Source organism: Cannabis sativa, chromosome X (assembly GCF_029168945.1).
Source record: "Cannabis sativa cultivar Pink pepper isolate KNU-18-1 chromosome X, ASM2916894v1, whole genome shotgun sequence".
NCBI classification, from domain to species: Eukaryota; Viridiplantae; Streptophyta; class Magnoliopsida; order Rosales; family Cannabaceae; genus Cannabis; species Cannabis sativa.
Window position 1 is genome coordinate 7,214,837 of NC_083610.1, and position 12,993 is coordinate 7,227,829.

Here is a 12,993-nt window from a genome sequence, read left to right on the forward strand (position 1 = left end):
AAGGATTTGACCTACCAAAGAAAAATCCCCCTAAGGTGTCTTTTTTTTTTAAAAAAAAATATTATTTTTATTATTTGTTTTCTATTTTTTTTTAGTTTTTTTTGTTTTTGTCCTGATTTATTTTGTTTATATTGATACAGGAATGGGATTATATTTATGACCAGAAGAATCTATTCATTGCTAAAGCCTTTTCCACTGCTACTTTCCAGGTGATAGAGAACATTAAGTCTTGTCTTTCAGATGTACAGCTTGAAATGTTTTCAAAAACCTGTTTTGGTCATTTCCTTAACCTTCCCGATTTTAAAGTTCAACCCCAAGTGTTTCATGGGTTGTTGCTCCGGGAGGTTCAGCAACCTAATGATGCTGAGTTGTGGGTAATGATACGCGGTGTTAGGCTTAGGTTTAGCATTGAGGAATTTGCATTGATTACTGGGTTAGACTGTGAAGGTATTTGTAGTGTCTTAGATTTTAAGCAAGAGGTTAATAGTCTTTGTGAAAGATATTGGCCAACTTCGTCCTCTATCACTAAGGAATCTGTTAGGGAATGTTTTACCACCAAGAGGTGGGGTGATTCTGATGAGGATGCTGTGAAGTTGGCAGTTTTGTATTTCATGGAGTGGTTCTTGCTTAGTGGCACTAAGCATAAAAATGTACCCAAGTCTATTTTAGATGTTGTAGATAGTGGGAGGTACAATGAATTTGCTTGGGGCCGGAGTTCTTTTGAATTGACTATTTCCTCATTGAAGGGTAAGCTTGATAGTTGGGTTGAGGGGGTTAGGAAGGCAAGGAGTTCGGGAAAGAGGCCGAGTGTTTTTTACACTTTGATTGGTTGTCCTCATGTTCTTCAAGTTTGGTTCTACGAGTGTTGTAAGTACATGAAAGGTAAGTACTGCCAAAAGGAAAGCTCTCGTATTCCAAGGATCACTCAGTGGACATGCAATAGTCAACCTACTTTCAAAGTTTTGAAGACTACTATCTTTGATGTTTCCAAAGATAAGGTATATCTGTTTGTTGTAATTTGGTTTTTCAGTAGTTGTTTTTGTGTTGTTTTTCATTATTATTAATCTTCATAATTGAAATTTTAATTTTGGTGTTTTTTGATCAGCTGCAACTTTCAAATATGAGGCCCACGGCTGGTGAGTTCAAAGCTTTGAAACTGAGCAGTTTCAAGTTCGACACCGACTACAACTCTTACAAGAGTCTTCCTGTTCCCGAAGAGCCAACTGTTGCTCAGAGTGACATTTCTGTCAAGCTTGATGCCTTTTCTGAGAAATTTCATGGGTTGGAGGTCAAGATCGATTCGTTGCATACTTCCCAACAGAAGATTCATCTGATTTGGTTGAGTTGAAAGAGTTTGTGTCTGCACAGTTTGTTTCTTTTGGTGCTCAGATGGCTTCAATGCAGACACAGTTTTCTACTGTTTTTGCCGATTCCTATGCCAAGGTATTTTAGTTTTTCAATAGTTGTTTTTCGGTTTTTTTTAAGTTGTTTTATACTAATTTAATTTGTAATTTCAATATAGGAAAAAGGCAGTGACTCTTCCAATGATGATGATGGAGGTGGTGATGAAGCAGATTTTGATTTAAATGAATCTGAAGAAACTGATGAAAATGAAGAAGAGAATGTTATGGGTGATGAGGAAGGGGAGGGTAGTGAAGGTGAAGAGAAGGATGGTCAAGCCGATGAAGATTCTGACTCAAAAGAAAAAAATGATAATGGCAGTGATGATGATGCCACTGATAGTGAGGAGAAGGTAGATAAGTAGACAATGTAACTAGGTTTTAGTTACTTTGTGTGGTTTATTTTGTTGTAAGTCCGTTTTAGGTAGTGCTCTTGTAATTCTATGTTATTGTTATGTCTCTTGTTATGTTTTATTTTTCAGAAATTTGCAACTATTTTCAGACTATTTATTTGTATTTATTATGTTATTTATATGGCTGTGTTTGTAGATTATGTTGTTCGCAATTTATTGTTGGTCTTCTTATTTTACTTGTTGTTTTTATTTTGTTATGTAGTTTTTTTTTAGTTGTTGAAGTCTTTCACAAAAAATAACTTCACTTTTTTCCATTTTCTTTTTCCTTTATTTTCTGTATCAAGAATTTCGTTGATTTCAATGACGGCCCTACTCAAATAGATGTTGAGGCTCCTGTTCAGTCCGGGGTAAAAGCAGTTGAGCTTATGGTAATGTTGCTTTTGTGTTGTTTTTTGGTTGTGTAAAGGTTGTTATTTTTTAACCATGATCTAATTCCTTTTTAATACCATATATAAACAGATGTCTTCAGATGGAATTGGTGGTGATCCTTGTAAACAGATTTCAGTTTCTGAAAATGTTGAGGTTACGGATCGTCGTCTTGTTTGTTTTGAGGTATATTTTTTTTTTTTTGGTTGTTTTTTAGTTTCTTCATACTTTTTGTGTTTAACACTGTCTATTTTCTTTCATTTTTGTGGAAAAAATATATTAGATGGGTGCAACAGGTCTCAATGTTGATTCTAACATTGAACTTGAAGATGACCCAATTCCCGTTGAAGAAACTCCTCTTGTTGACAAGAGGAAATCTAAGAAACCCATAGCGCTGACGTCTCCGTTTATGGAGTATGACTCTTCCATTTCTAGTTCTAAAGATGGTTCTGGTTATGGAGTTGTTAAGTATGTGGCTGGGTTGTGTCCTCTCGATGATAAGATTGGTGAAGATGTAGAACATAAAGACGAGATTGATTTTGACTTGTGGCTTGGTGAAGGACGCCGATCGAAGAAAGATCCGTAAGTGTTTATTTTCAGCATTTTTGTTGTGTTTTTGTATTTTTTGTTTTTTACTTTACTATTTATGTTTCATTTTTTTTTTAAATGTTAGGCATGATAAGGAGAAGGTTTACTTGAAGGGTAAGGATAAGATTGTTCCCCCTTTTCGTTTTGGCGTGGAAGATGTTGCAACCAAGATGTGGTTCCACAAGCTTGCATATCCTGGCCAATGTTTGACTAATTCTGTAAGTTAATTTATTTTTTCTTTTGATTTTTTTCAAAAATTTCAGTCTATAGTTTTCTTCATGTTGTTTGTTGGTTGTTTTTTAGTTGTTGAAATATAATTCATTTTCTGATTTTCGAACATTTCTCATTTTTTATTGTTCAGCATCTGGACATCATTTTTTACTATCTACGTAAAAAAGGAAAGTATGCAAAGGAGCCAAAGGTTAAGTTCACAACCACCGATTGCTTATTCTTCAAAACCATTCATGCTTTGTATGAAAAATTTATTGCACAGAAAAAAAATCTTTCTTTGATAACTGCCCAGCATGCCATTGCTGATTATATAAGAGGTAGAAAAATGTTATGTGGTTCCCCTTGGCATTTGTGCGATCATGTTTTCTTTATCATCCATATGGAGACTGAATCACATTGGATTCTTGGTCGATTGAATATTGAGGAAAGGCGTGTGTACATGTACAACTCCTTGTCGACTGCTATGAAAGATAGTGCTGCTATCAAAGCTTGTCAGCCATTTGCGGTGTTGTTGCCCCACTTTTTTGCTTTGTTTGATGAGTTCAAAAAGGAAAACAAACCGGTTTGTTTAGACCCTTTCAAAGTTGTTAAGGTTGATGGTTTGCCTCAACAAACCTCGAAGTAAGTTGTTTTTATTTTTTATTTTCAAATGTTTTTAAAATTTGTAATGTTATTTTCCTTTTTTAAGTTTTTCTGCTGTTGTTTTTTGGTTGTTTTGCAGTGACTGTGGTTGTTTCGTTGCATCGTTCGCCGAATACTTTATTGATATGAAACCGATTCCTCCCATATTTGATGTTGAGAAACACCGTGATAGGCTTGCTGTGTTGTTCTATAAGTATGCTCGCATGAAAGAAGTGGAATTTATTGATAGTGAAGATGAGGCTCCTCCAAAGGGTCCAAAGAAGAATTTGTCTTAGTTATCTATTGGTTGTTGTTGGAAATACTACTTTTTTTTATGTAGCTTTTGTTTTTTCTATTACCAGATTATGTTCATAATCATAGACAAGTTGTTGTTTCTATCATGTTTTTTTCTTAATTGGAGTTGGTTTTTAATTTGTTCATATTTTTGGATTTTTAATCTTTATATTTACTCTTAGTCATGACAGCATACTATTAACAACCTTATTACAACCATCTGACAAACAACTAAATTGCATTTGTAATCACTTTATGTAGTTTATTTTTCCTTCTTATTAATTTCAACCTTCTTCCACTCATTTAATTATTTAACTATAATATTTGATGTTCTTTTGTATATTAATGATAATAATACCAATTCCCTATTATCAATATCTCTCCACATAAAAAATCACAATAAAAAAATGTATGTAACAACCAATCGTAATATGCAGTATGTGTTTTCTAAATGTTTTAATATAGTTGTTTTTTGGTTGATGTGTAGTTGTTTCCACTTCTATGCTGTAATTCTTCTGCAGGTCTTTTTGTTATGTCCCTTTTGTCCACACTTGCCACACTTGTTTTGTTTCTTTGTTTCCCAAGCTGCTGCCATTCTTCTTTTCCTCGGCCTTCCAGACTTGATTCTCTCCTTTGGAGGCAACACTATGATTTCTTCAAAAAAATCTGGAAGTTCCCATTCTCTTACGTTTCCAACTGGGTATACTGTTTCTTCATATGTTTGCAGCCATGCTTTTGATGTGTAGTATTGTGCACAGTAGTTGTATGTGTTTATGTTCAAGTCCTTCATGACGGCGACTGCATGGTTACATGGCATTTCATCTTTTTGAAATCTATTGCATGTGCACGTCTTCTCCTTCAAGTTTACTATTCTTGTTCTGTCTTCATCTATCACCTCAAACAGGTTCTGGTTTGCTGGTTTCACCTGCATGTTTTAAACCAACTTTAAAACAACCAAAAAACTATTCAAAAACAACTGTTTTTATTTTACTTTATGCGAACGATAATCTGAACTTACTGTTAGTCGCAATGACTGTACATAGTTCCCTATGAGTTTTTTCTCAGATGATGGTGTCAGCCTTGTTGTGCATTTTTGTGCCTCCTTTCTATTATTGTATGTCCACTCTTGCATTTGTGCCCTCAAGCACTCCATTAATGTTGTCACTGGTGTTTCCCTTGCTGCTAAATTTGCTGAGTTCAGTGCCTCAGCTATGTTTGATGTCATGGTAGAGTACCTACAATTTGGACAGTTTCTGTCATAGTTCTACTTTTGGAAAAAAACTCAAACGCAACGCAAAAACAACGCAAATACAACGCTATAAATAGGTGAACATATCATTAATTTTATCCTTCTTATTAGTTTTCACCTGTTGTTTTCTGAATGATACCTTGACCATTTTTCATGGCCAATTTTCTCCAGGTACGGTCTTATGCGCTTATCCAAGTTGTCTAGCTCCCTCATATGGAATTCAAACTCCATTTCTGTGTAAGCTTTTGCAGCTGCAAAGAATGGCACTCTGAAATGCTTTGCATTTTTCTTGAATTTTGTTTTGAGGTTCGACAAGAGGTGGAAGATGCAGTAGCCATGTGTTATTTCAGGGAACACTTTCCTAGTTGCTTTGATGATGCTTTCATGTCTGTCTGATATTAGGCATTGACATTCTCGAACCCCGAATGCTTCTCTTATTTTTTTAAGAACCACTCCCACGATTTATCGTTCTCAGAATCAACTATGCAGTATGCTAGTGGAAAAATTTTAGATTCTGCATCTTGTGTGTTGGCAGTGAGCAACGTGCCTCCATACGCGGCCTTTAGGAATGTACCGTCTACCACGATGATTGGTTTGCAGTTTGGCCAACCTTTTATAGCAGCATTCAATGCAACAAATGCATATTTGAAACTGTCATCATCATCTTTCTCTATGTCTATTAATGTTCCTGAATTTTAATCAAACAGGATTTTTTCAAACAACATGTACTCAACGAAATAACAACTCAAAAACAACTGTTTTTTCACAAATATTTTCAAAGTAAAATTTTTAAATTTTTTTTTACCTGGATTTGTTTTCTGTAGCATGTACAGGTATCTTGGCAAGAGATTGTACGACTCTTTAGCATTTCCATGTAGCTGGGTTTGTGCTCGCTCTTTACTACGCCATGCTTTCATGTAATTCATCTTTATTCCGTATTTGTCTTTCATTTCTGTCTTTATGTCTGCAGGGCTGCACTTTGTTTTCAGGTTCAAGAATTTTGGTTTTACAAAGTCTGCTATCAACTTTGATGTAGCTTGTCGTTGATCTCCAAATCTTATTGTAACTGCACATGTGTGTTCTTCTTCGTAGCTCCTTATTATGAATGTTTCTGTGTTTCCATATTTTGTAGCCTTTAAACTCCATTTGCAGTTTGTGTCCAAACACACTATGTTGTATTCTTTTGTGCAAGATTTCACTACTTTGTATTGAAATGTCTTCTTGATTGCAAAGTAGCATAGTGTACTTATCAATGTTTCTTTGTCCTTGTAAATTTGCCCCTTCTCTATTGTTTCATGTCGTTTGTCATTGATGATCATCATTTACGTGTTTGTCCACTTCCTCTTCTTCTTCTGGTTGTTTTCTAGTTCTTTGTACCATTTCGCAGCCACAAGCTTTGCATAGTCGGTGAAGTCGAAATCTTCATCTACTGCTGTAGTTTTTTCTCTGTTGTTGTACGGTTGTTGTATGGTTGATTCGATGACATTTATTCTTGTTTCTAGGAAAAATGCATCAACTTCACCAGATCCCATCGTCTGCGCAGATAGTTGTTGCTTGGAAGTTGTTGCCGTGTTGTTTCCAGGTTGCTGCAAGTCTTCCTGTGCTGCGTTGTTCTCATACGATTCCATGATCATATTGTTCCACACCATTGTTTGGTTAGGTGGTGCCGTGTTACTGGTTTTGTTCAGACACAATGGGTACCTTGTGAAATCAACCTCCTTCGTTAATAGCTTTATGTAGAACAACAGACTTTTGTCATCCTTGATTTGTAGTGGTTGGCCTCCTTCCTTCAGTTGATATTTCAGTTGTAGTTGTGTTGATTCATGGTTGCATTGGAGTTCTTCCATCATTATTCTCATTAGTTCCTCAAAAGTGCACTTGGTCGAAATTAATTCTCCACTTGATTCATAATCAACATAGTTTCTGTTGTCATCCCAATGCCCATTGCTCTGCACCAATATTTGTAATGGTTCCGTTTCCTGAAATAATGTAAATTATTTACTTGGTTCAGTTTTTGTAGTTGCAAACAACTATTTTAATCTGTCAAAACAACCAATAAACAACTCTTTCCAACAATAACTTATGCATCTAACACTTTCATCTGACCGACTATTTATATAGGTTAAATCAACTATCAAACAACTATTTCAAAACTGATCACTAATTAATAACAGTAGATTCATATTTTCCAGTTTGTAGATCCCAAACAACTATTATTCCACTGTAAAACAACTTGTAAACAACAGTTTCAGAATAAAACACTGTAGCAACTATTTATATGCCTTAATGTTTATTTTCATGCAAACCGTTGTTGTTTTTTTCTCAGATTCATCAATATTTCATTATTATTTCAATTTAATCCGGTTTTCATCAATTAATATCAAATTTCTATTCATCTACACTAAAATTTTTTTTCACGTTCATTAAAAAATTTGTTTACCTTCAATTCTCCTTCTGATTCAATCATGGGTGAGTTTCTTTGATTTCCAGCTCTCCTTCTACTCGGTTCTTCTCCTCTGATCGCGATTTCTTTGTTCAATGATTGTTGTTTTTGAGTTTTTTTTGTACATCAATGGAGGTTTCCTGGTTTTTTTTTTTCCTTTTCGTTTTTGATTTTGGATTTTCGGGATTCAGCTGGTTTCCTAGGAGTTCTACATTTTGAATTGAATTTGATTTTGCTGGTTTTTGGAAGAAAAATGGTTGAGATTGGGTTGTTGGGGTTGGACGGCTGGGTCACGAAGAAGGATCGGCTGGTCACGAAGAAGATGGAGTTTCCCTTTCCGTTTTCTCAGCCGGCATTTTTGTAATTAACAACTTTTTAATTTCCATTTTTGTTTATTTCCTTTTTTGGGGTCATAAATGTAAATTTCATCTATTTTTAGTCTATAATAGAAAAAATCTCATATTTAAAATTGGAAAAATTCCAAATTGAAAATATTTTAAAATTGGAAATATTTCAATTTAGAAATATTTAAAATTGGAAAAATGAATTTTGGGAAACAATCCCATGAAAAAATTGAATTTTGGGGAAAAATCCCACAAAATTCGGATTGAGAAAGTGGCTGCCCAGGACAGGCTGCACGCAGCCTGGTACGCGTGCAGAGGAGGGGCTCACGCCGAGGATCTTCGGCGCCTACAGCATGCCTGACCGAGAAAACTCGGTCACCTACAGGGTTCGTCTGGGCGAGACGCAGGGTGCACACGGGCTGCATGCACAGCTCACGCGCGTAGATGAGGAGCTTGTCCGAAGCACCTGATCCGTGCGATTGAGCATAGGGGTGAGCAAAAAATCCAAGAAACCGACCAAACCGAGTAAACCGACCGTCCGAACACCGAAAAAACCGAAAACTGAAAAGACCGCCTTCGGTTAAAACTGCCTTAACATGGTCGGTTTTAGTGTCAATCGCAAACCGACAGATTAAATCAAGAACCGACCGAACATATATATTATATGTAATATATATTATTTTTGTACATATTTAATATACAATTTTATTAATCTAAGTTTACTTATATCTTTTTTATTTAAAGTCTCAATTATTCATTATTTTATTTTATTATAAGTTGATGCATTTACGTATTATATACACACATTCATAAAATAATACTAATTTTTTAATATAACTCATTACCATATTAGTAGCACAAATAATTTGAACAAATTTAAAAAAGTTTATTTTACATTATTTATTTAACTAAGAAAGTTTTATTTTTAAATTATATGATATTTGATATAATACTTTAATTTTTTAGTTTTCAAATAATTATAAAAAATTTAAAAACTTATTTTTTTTAAAAAAAAAAAAAAATGAAGTTCGATTTGGTCGGTTTAAACCGACCAAACCGTGGATTAAAACGGCCAGTTCTTTTTTATATTTTTATAATGGTCGGTCGGTTTTTGGATTAGAACCATAAAAACTGAAAACTGAATTTTGGATTTTTTTTGTGTAAAAAACCGACCAAACCGACCGTTGCTCACCCCTAATTGAGCACCCATGCATACCCGAAATCCAATTTTTCGAAAAAACATAACTTTCTCAATTTTTATCGGAATCAAGTTCCGTAAAAACAAAAATTGCTTAATTTTTCACAAGGAATCCAAATAAAATATTTATAAAAAAAAGAAAAAATATTTTTTATGGAAAAAGATACTGTACAACATATACATTCATCAACTAACACATAAACCACATGAAACCATCCAAATCAACACAGAAACTGTTGGAAATTATTTTACCAGGATCTAGATTTACTAACATGTATGTTGGATTAACAACCTAATATGAATTCTAAAACAATGAAAATAAACACATATAAAGTTAGAACACCTTACAGTGGGTGCAGCGGAATAATATGACTCCTTCCGTTCAGATCTCTAGCCCTTGATTCCTTTCTGTAGCAGAGCATCACCAAGATCTGAACCTGGATCTTCTTTTCTCCTTCTTTGATGCAGAAATTCCATAGTTTTCCATACTATGATTGAGATACCACTTGATGTGTGTGGGCACTACTCATCTCACAAGGATTTCGAAATTTCTCTCTCTTTTCTCTCTCAATTTCGTGGCTGATAGCATGCAAGAGAAGAGACACAAAGGTTGCTTTATATAGGGAGAAGGGAGAGCACAACTTTCCAAATAAAACAGTTTCCTTAATTACTGTGTAATCAATTAACTGCCTTATTTAGTGTGATCCACCACTTTCCTATTATAGCTAGGCTTTGATTAGCAATTACATGACAATTAAAAAATAAAATAATAATTGGGAAACACAAAGGGAGTGCTTCGGCCATAGAGGGAATATGGGCCTCACTTGGATTTTGTAGTTTCCTCAATTTTATTTCAATTTCTCCAAAAATGCCATTTTTCCAATTCTAATCATTTAAATGCCAAAACTAATTATTTAATAACTAAAATAGATTATTAAATAATATTGTCATTTAAAATAATTATTAATTAGACATACAAAGTCTCTTAATTAGTAATTAAACCTAGAAACCCTTTTCTTTACGATTTCATCCTTAAACTGTGAGAATTCATAAAGTAGACATAGTCTAACTTTTAGAATTATAATTGATTAATTAAAATCAATTAACTGAGTCTTACAAGCAGTATGGCCTCAACTAGTATGGGGACCATGGGTCTATATAACCGAGCTTCCAATAAGTCGAACCGAATTTACCAAGTAAATTCCCTAACTTATTACCTCATTGAATCCACACTTAGAACTTGGAACTGCACTCTCAGTCATATAGAAACGCTCTATATGTTCCACGATATAGACACGTCATTAGTTATCCATTGTTATAACCCTAATGTGATCAATGATCCTCTATATAGATGATTTACACTGTACAGGATTAAATTACCGTAACACCCTACAATGTATTTTATCCTTAAAACACTTAACCCTGTATAAATGATATTTCACCTAAGTGAAATGAGATCTCCACCATTTATCTTCGTTTGGTTAAGCTCGAAGGAAATCATCCTTTACTTCTATTTGCCAAATAGAAGCTATAGATTCCATATTTATGTTAGCGCTCCCCCACTCAATTGTATTACCGTGTTCCCAAAATGTACGTATTACCCTGATACAAAACTGGGCTTAACTAACAAATCAAAGAACACGAGTAACACTCTTGAAATTGAGCCTAACCATATCAGGATTCGATCATGTGATCTAGGATCAACAGTTGATATTGAATTGAATAGATATTTACGGTAAGTTTCAAAATCTAATTCAAAGTTCAATATCGGTCCATTCCAATGCATACTCCATGCATCGAAATCTTCCAGTAAACTTTGCCAATGTCCTGGAAAGGACATAACACTTTTCCAAGGTGTAAGAATACCTATCGCTGATTATACCATGTCAGTCTAAATCCAGTGTTCTGACAAATCAGGGAATCAACTTTTGAACATATAATAAAGATTATATTCCACTGTGCTGACAACACTATAATCTTTAAACCAACTCATATGTTCTGGACTTAAAAAGAATTCATACATTATATACATATAATCATGAAATAAATCATGTGAACCATGCAACATAAAAATGTTATTTCTGATCTTTATTAATAAGTAAATCTGATTATATGAAATGAGTTTTATTTAGGGCATAAAACCCAACAGAAACATACTAAACATTGTTTTAATTCATATTTCATGAAAGTAAATCATTACCATGGCTCTGGTGCCAGTTGCTAGAAATTATTTTACCAGGATCTAGATTTACTACCAAGTATGTTTGATTAACATCCTAATATGAATTCTAAAACAATGAAATAAACACATAAGAGTTTAAGAAACCTTACATTGGGTGCAGCGGAATATTATGACTCCTTCCATTCAGATTTCTAGCCCTTGATTCCTTTCTGTAGTAGAGCATAATCAAGATCTGAATCTGGATCTTCTTTCTCTCCTTCTTTGATAGTTGATTTTCCATAGTCTTACATACTATGATTGAGGTACCACTTGATGTGTGTGGGCACTACTCATCACTCAAGGAATTTCAAAATTTAGAGAAGAAAAGAGAGAGAGGGGCGTGTGGCTTTTCAGAAAGAAACCAATGTTCAAAGTTGTGTGTTTCCTGAAGCCAACACTTTCTATTTATAGAATACCCTCTAGGTTTAGGTTAGAATTGTATGGCATTAAAATAATGAAAACTATAAATGGTAATTTCTTGTGCATGTGGCCGGCCATACAAAGGGAATTAGGCCTCACTTTGCAACTTTCCCATTTTGTTATTTCTCATTCCCATTTTCTCAAAAATGCCAATTTTCTAATTTAACCTTTTAAATGTCAATTCTAATTATTTAATAACTTGAAAATAATTATTAAATAATATTGCCATTTAATATATTTATTAATTTAGACATGTAAAGTCTCTTAATTAATAAAATTCATAAAGTAGACATAGTCTAACTTTAGAATTATAAATGATTAATTAAAATCAATTAACTGAGTCTTACAAGCAGTATGGTCTCAACTAGTATGGGGACCATGGGTCTATATAACCGAGCTTCCAATAAGTCGAACCCAATTTACCAAGTAAATTCCCTAACTTATTAATTCCTTATTGAATCCACACTTAGAACTTGGAATTGCACTCTCAGTCATATAGAACGCTCTATATGTTCCATGATATAGACACGTCATTAATTATCCATTGTTATAACCCTAATGTGATCAATGACCCTCTAACAGATGATCTACATTTAAAAGGCACTAAGTTACCGTTACACCTTCAATGTATTTTATCCTTAAAACACTTAGCTCCGTATAAATGATATTTTCGCAAAGTGAAATGAGATCTCCACTATTTATCTCTGTTTAGCCAAGCTCGAAGGATATCATCGTTTCACTTCTAAATTCCTATAGAAGTTATAGATTCCATATTTATGGTAGCGCTCCCACTCAATTATACTATCATGTTCCCAAAATGTACGTATCACCCTGACCCAAAAGTAGGCTTAACTAACAAATCAAAGAACATGTATAGTACTCTTGAGATCGAACCTAACCATGTCAGGATTAAGATCATTTGATCTAGGATCAACAGGTGATATTGAATTGAATAGATATTACGGTAAGTTTTAATATATCTAATCAAAGTTCAATATCGGTCCCTTCCGATGTATACTCCATACATCCGATACTGGTAAACTTTGCCAATATCCTGGAAAGGATATAACACTTTTCCAAGGTGTAAGAATACCTATCGCTGATTATACCATGTCAGTCTAAATCCAGTATTCTGACAAATCAGGGAATAAACTTTTGAACATATAATTAAGATTATATTCCACTGTGCTGACAACACTATAATC

At 34.0% G+C, this 12,993-nt stretch overlaps 4 protein-coding genes across 7 annotated transcripts; 1 reads left to right on the forward strand and 3 right to left on the reverse strand.

The window, feature by feature from the left end:
- The first annotated feature begins 458 nt into the window (after positions 1-458).
- On the forward strand, positions 459-4,034 carry LOC133031787 (uncharacterized). Of its 3 annotated transcripts, none has more exons than XM_061105457.1 (7): positions 459-1,443; positions 1,523-2,181; positions 2,273-2,365; positions 2,463-2,761; positions 2,853-2,985; positions 3,129-3,619; positions 3,720-4,034. In XM_061105457.1, exons 2-7 carry the CDS (start codon positions 2,179-2,181, stop codon positions 3,913-3,915), a joined length of 1,215 nt encoding a protein of 404 aa, XP_060961440.1. In that variant the 5' UTR covers positions 459-1,443; positions 1,523-2,178; the 3' UTR covers positions 3,916-4,034. The 3 variants fall into 3 exon arrangements, with proteins under 3 accessions (XP_060961440.1, XP_060961441.1, XP_060961442.1); XM_061105458.1 differs by having other exon boundaries at positions 459-998; positions 1,106-2,181; XM_061105459.1 differs by having other exon boundaries at positions 459-2,365.
- A 105-nt stretch (positions 4,035-4,139) lies between these two features.
- Positions 4,140-6,272, reverse strand: LOC133031788 (uncharacterized). 2 transcript variants are annotated; one of them, XM_061105462.1, is made up of 4 exons: positions 5,968-6,272; positions 5,281-5,850; positions 4,932-5,148; positions 4,140-4,838 (listed from the first exon to the last, which is right to left on the reverse strand). In XM_061105462.1, the coding sequence occupies exons 2-4, from the start codon at positions 5,391-5,393 to the stop codon at positions 4,413-4,415; spliced, it is 756 nt and encodes a 251-aa protein (XP_060961445.1). In that variant the 5' UTR covers positions 5,394-5,850; positions 5,968-6,272; the 3' UTR covers positions 4,140-4,412. The 2 variants fall into 2 exon arrangements, with proteins under 2 accessions (XP_060961445.1, XP_060961444.1); XM_061105461.1 differs by having other exon boundaries at positions 5,281-6,272.
- On the reverse strand, positions 5,597-6,484 carry LOC115695585 (uncharacterized). Its single transcript, XM_061105785.1, has 2 exons — positions 5,968-6,484; positions 5,597-5,850 (listed from the first exon to the last, which is right to left on the reverse strand). Exons 1-2 carry the CDS (start codon positions 6,482-6,484, stop codon positions 5,597-5,599), a joined length of 771 nt encoding a protein of 256 aa, XP_060961768.1.
- Positions 6,485-8,151, reverse strand: LOC133031978 (uncharacterized). The gene is made up of 2 exons (XM_061105786.1): positions 7,603-8,151; positions 6,485-7,141 (listed from the first exon to the last, which is right to left on the reverse strand). The coding sequence occupies exons 1-2, from the start codon at positions 7,627-7,629 to the stop codon at positions 6,485-6,487; spliced, it is 684 nt and encodes a 227-aa protein (XP_060961769.1). The 5' UTR covers positions 7,630-8,151.
- Positions 8,152-12,993: the final 4,842 nt, after the last annotated feature.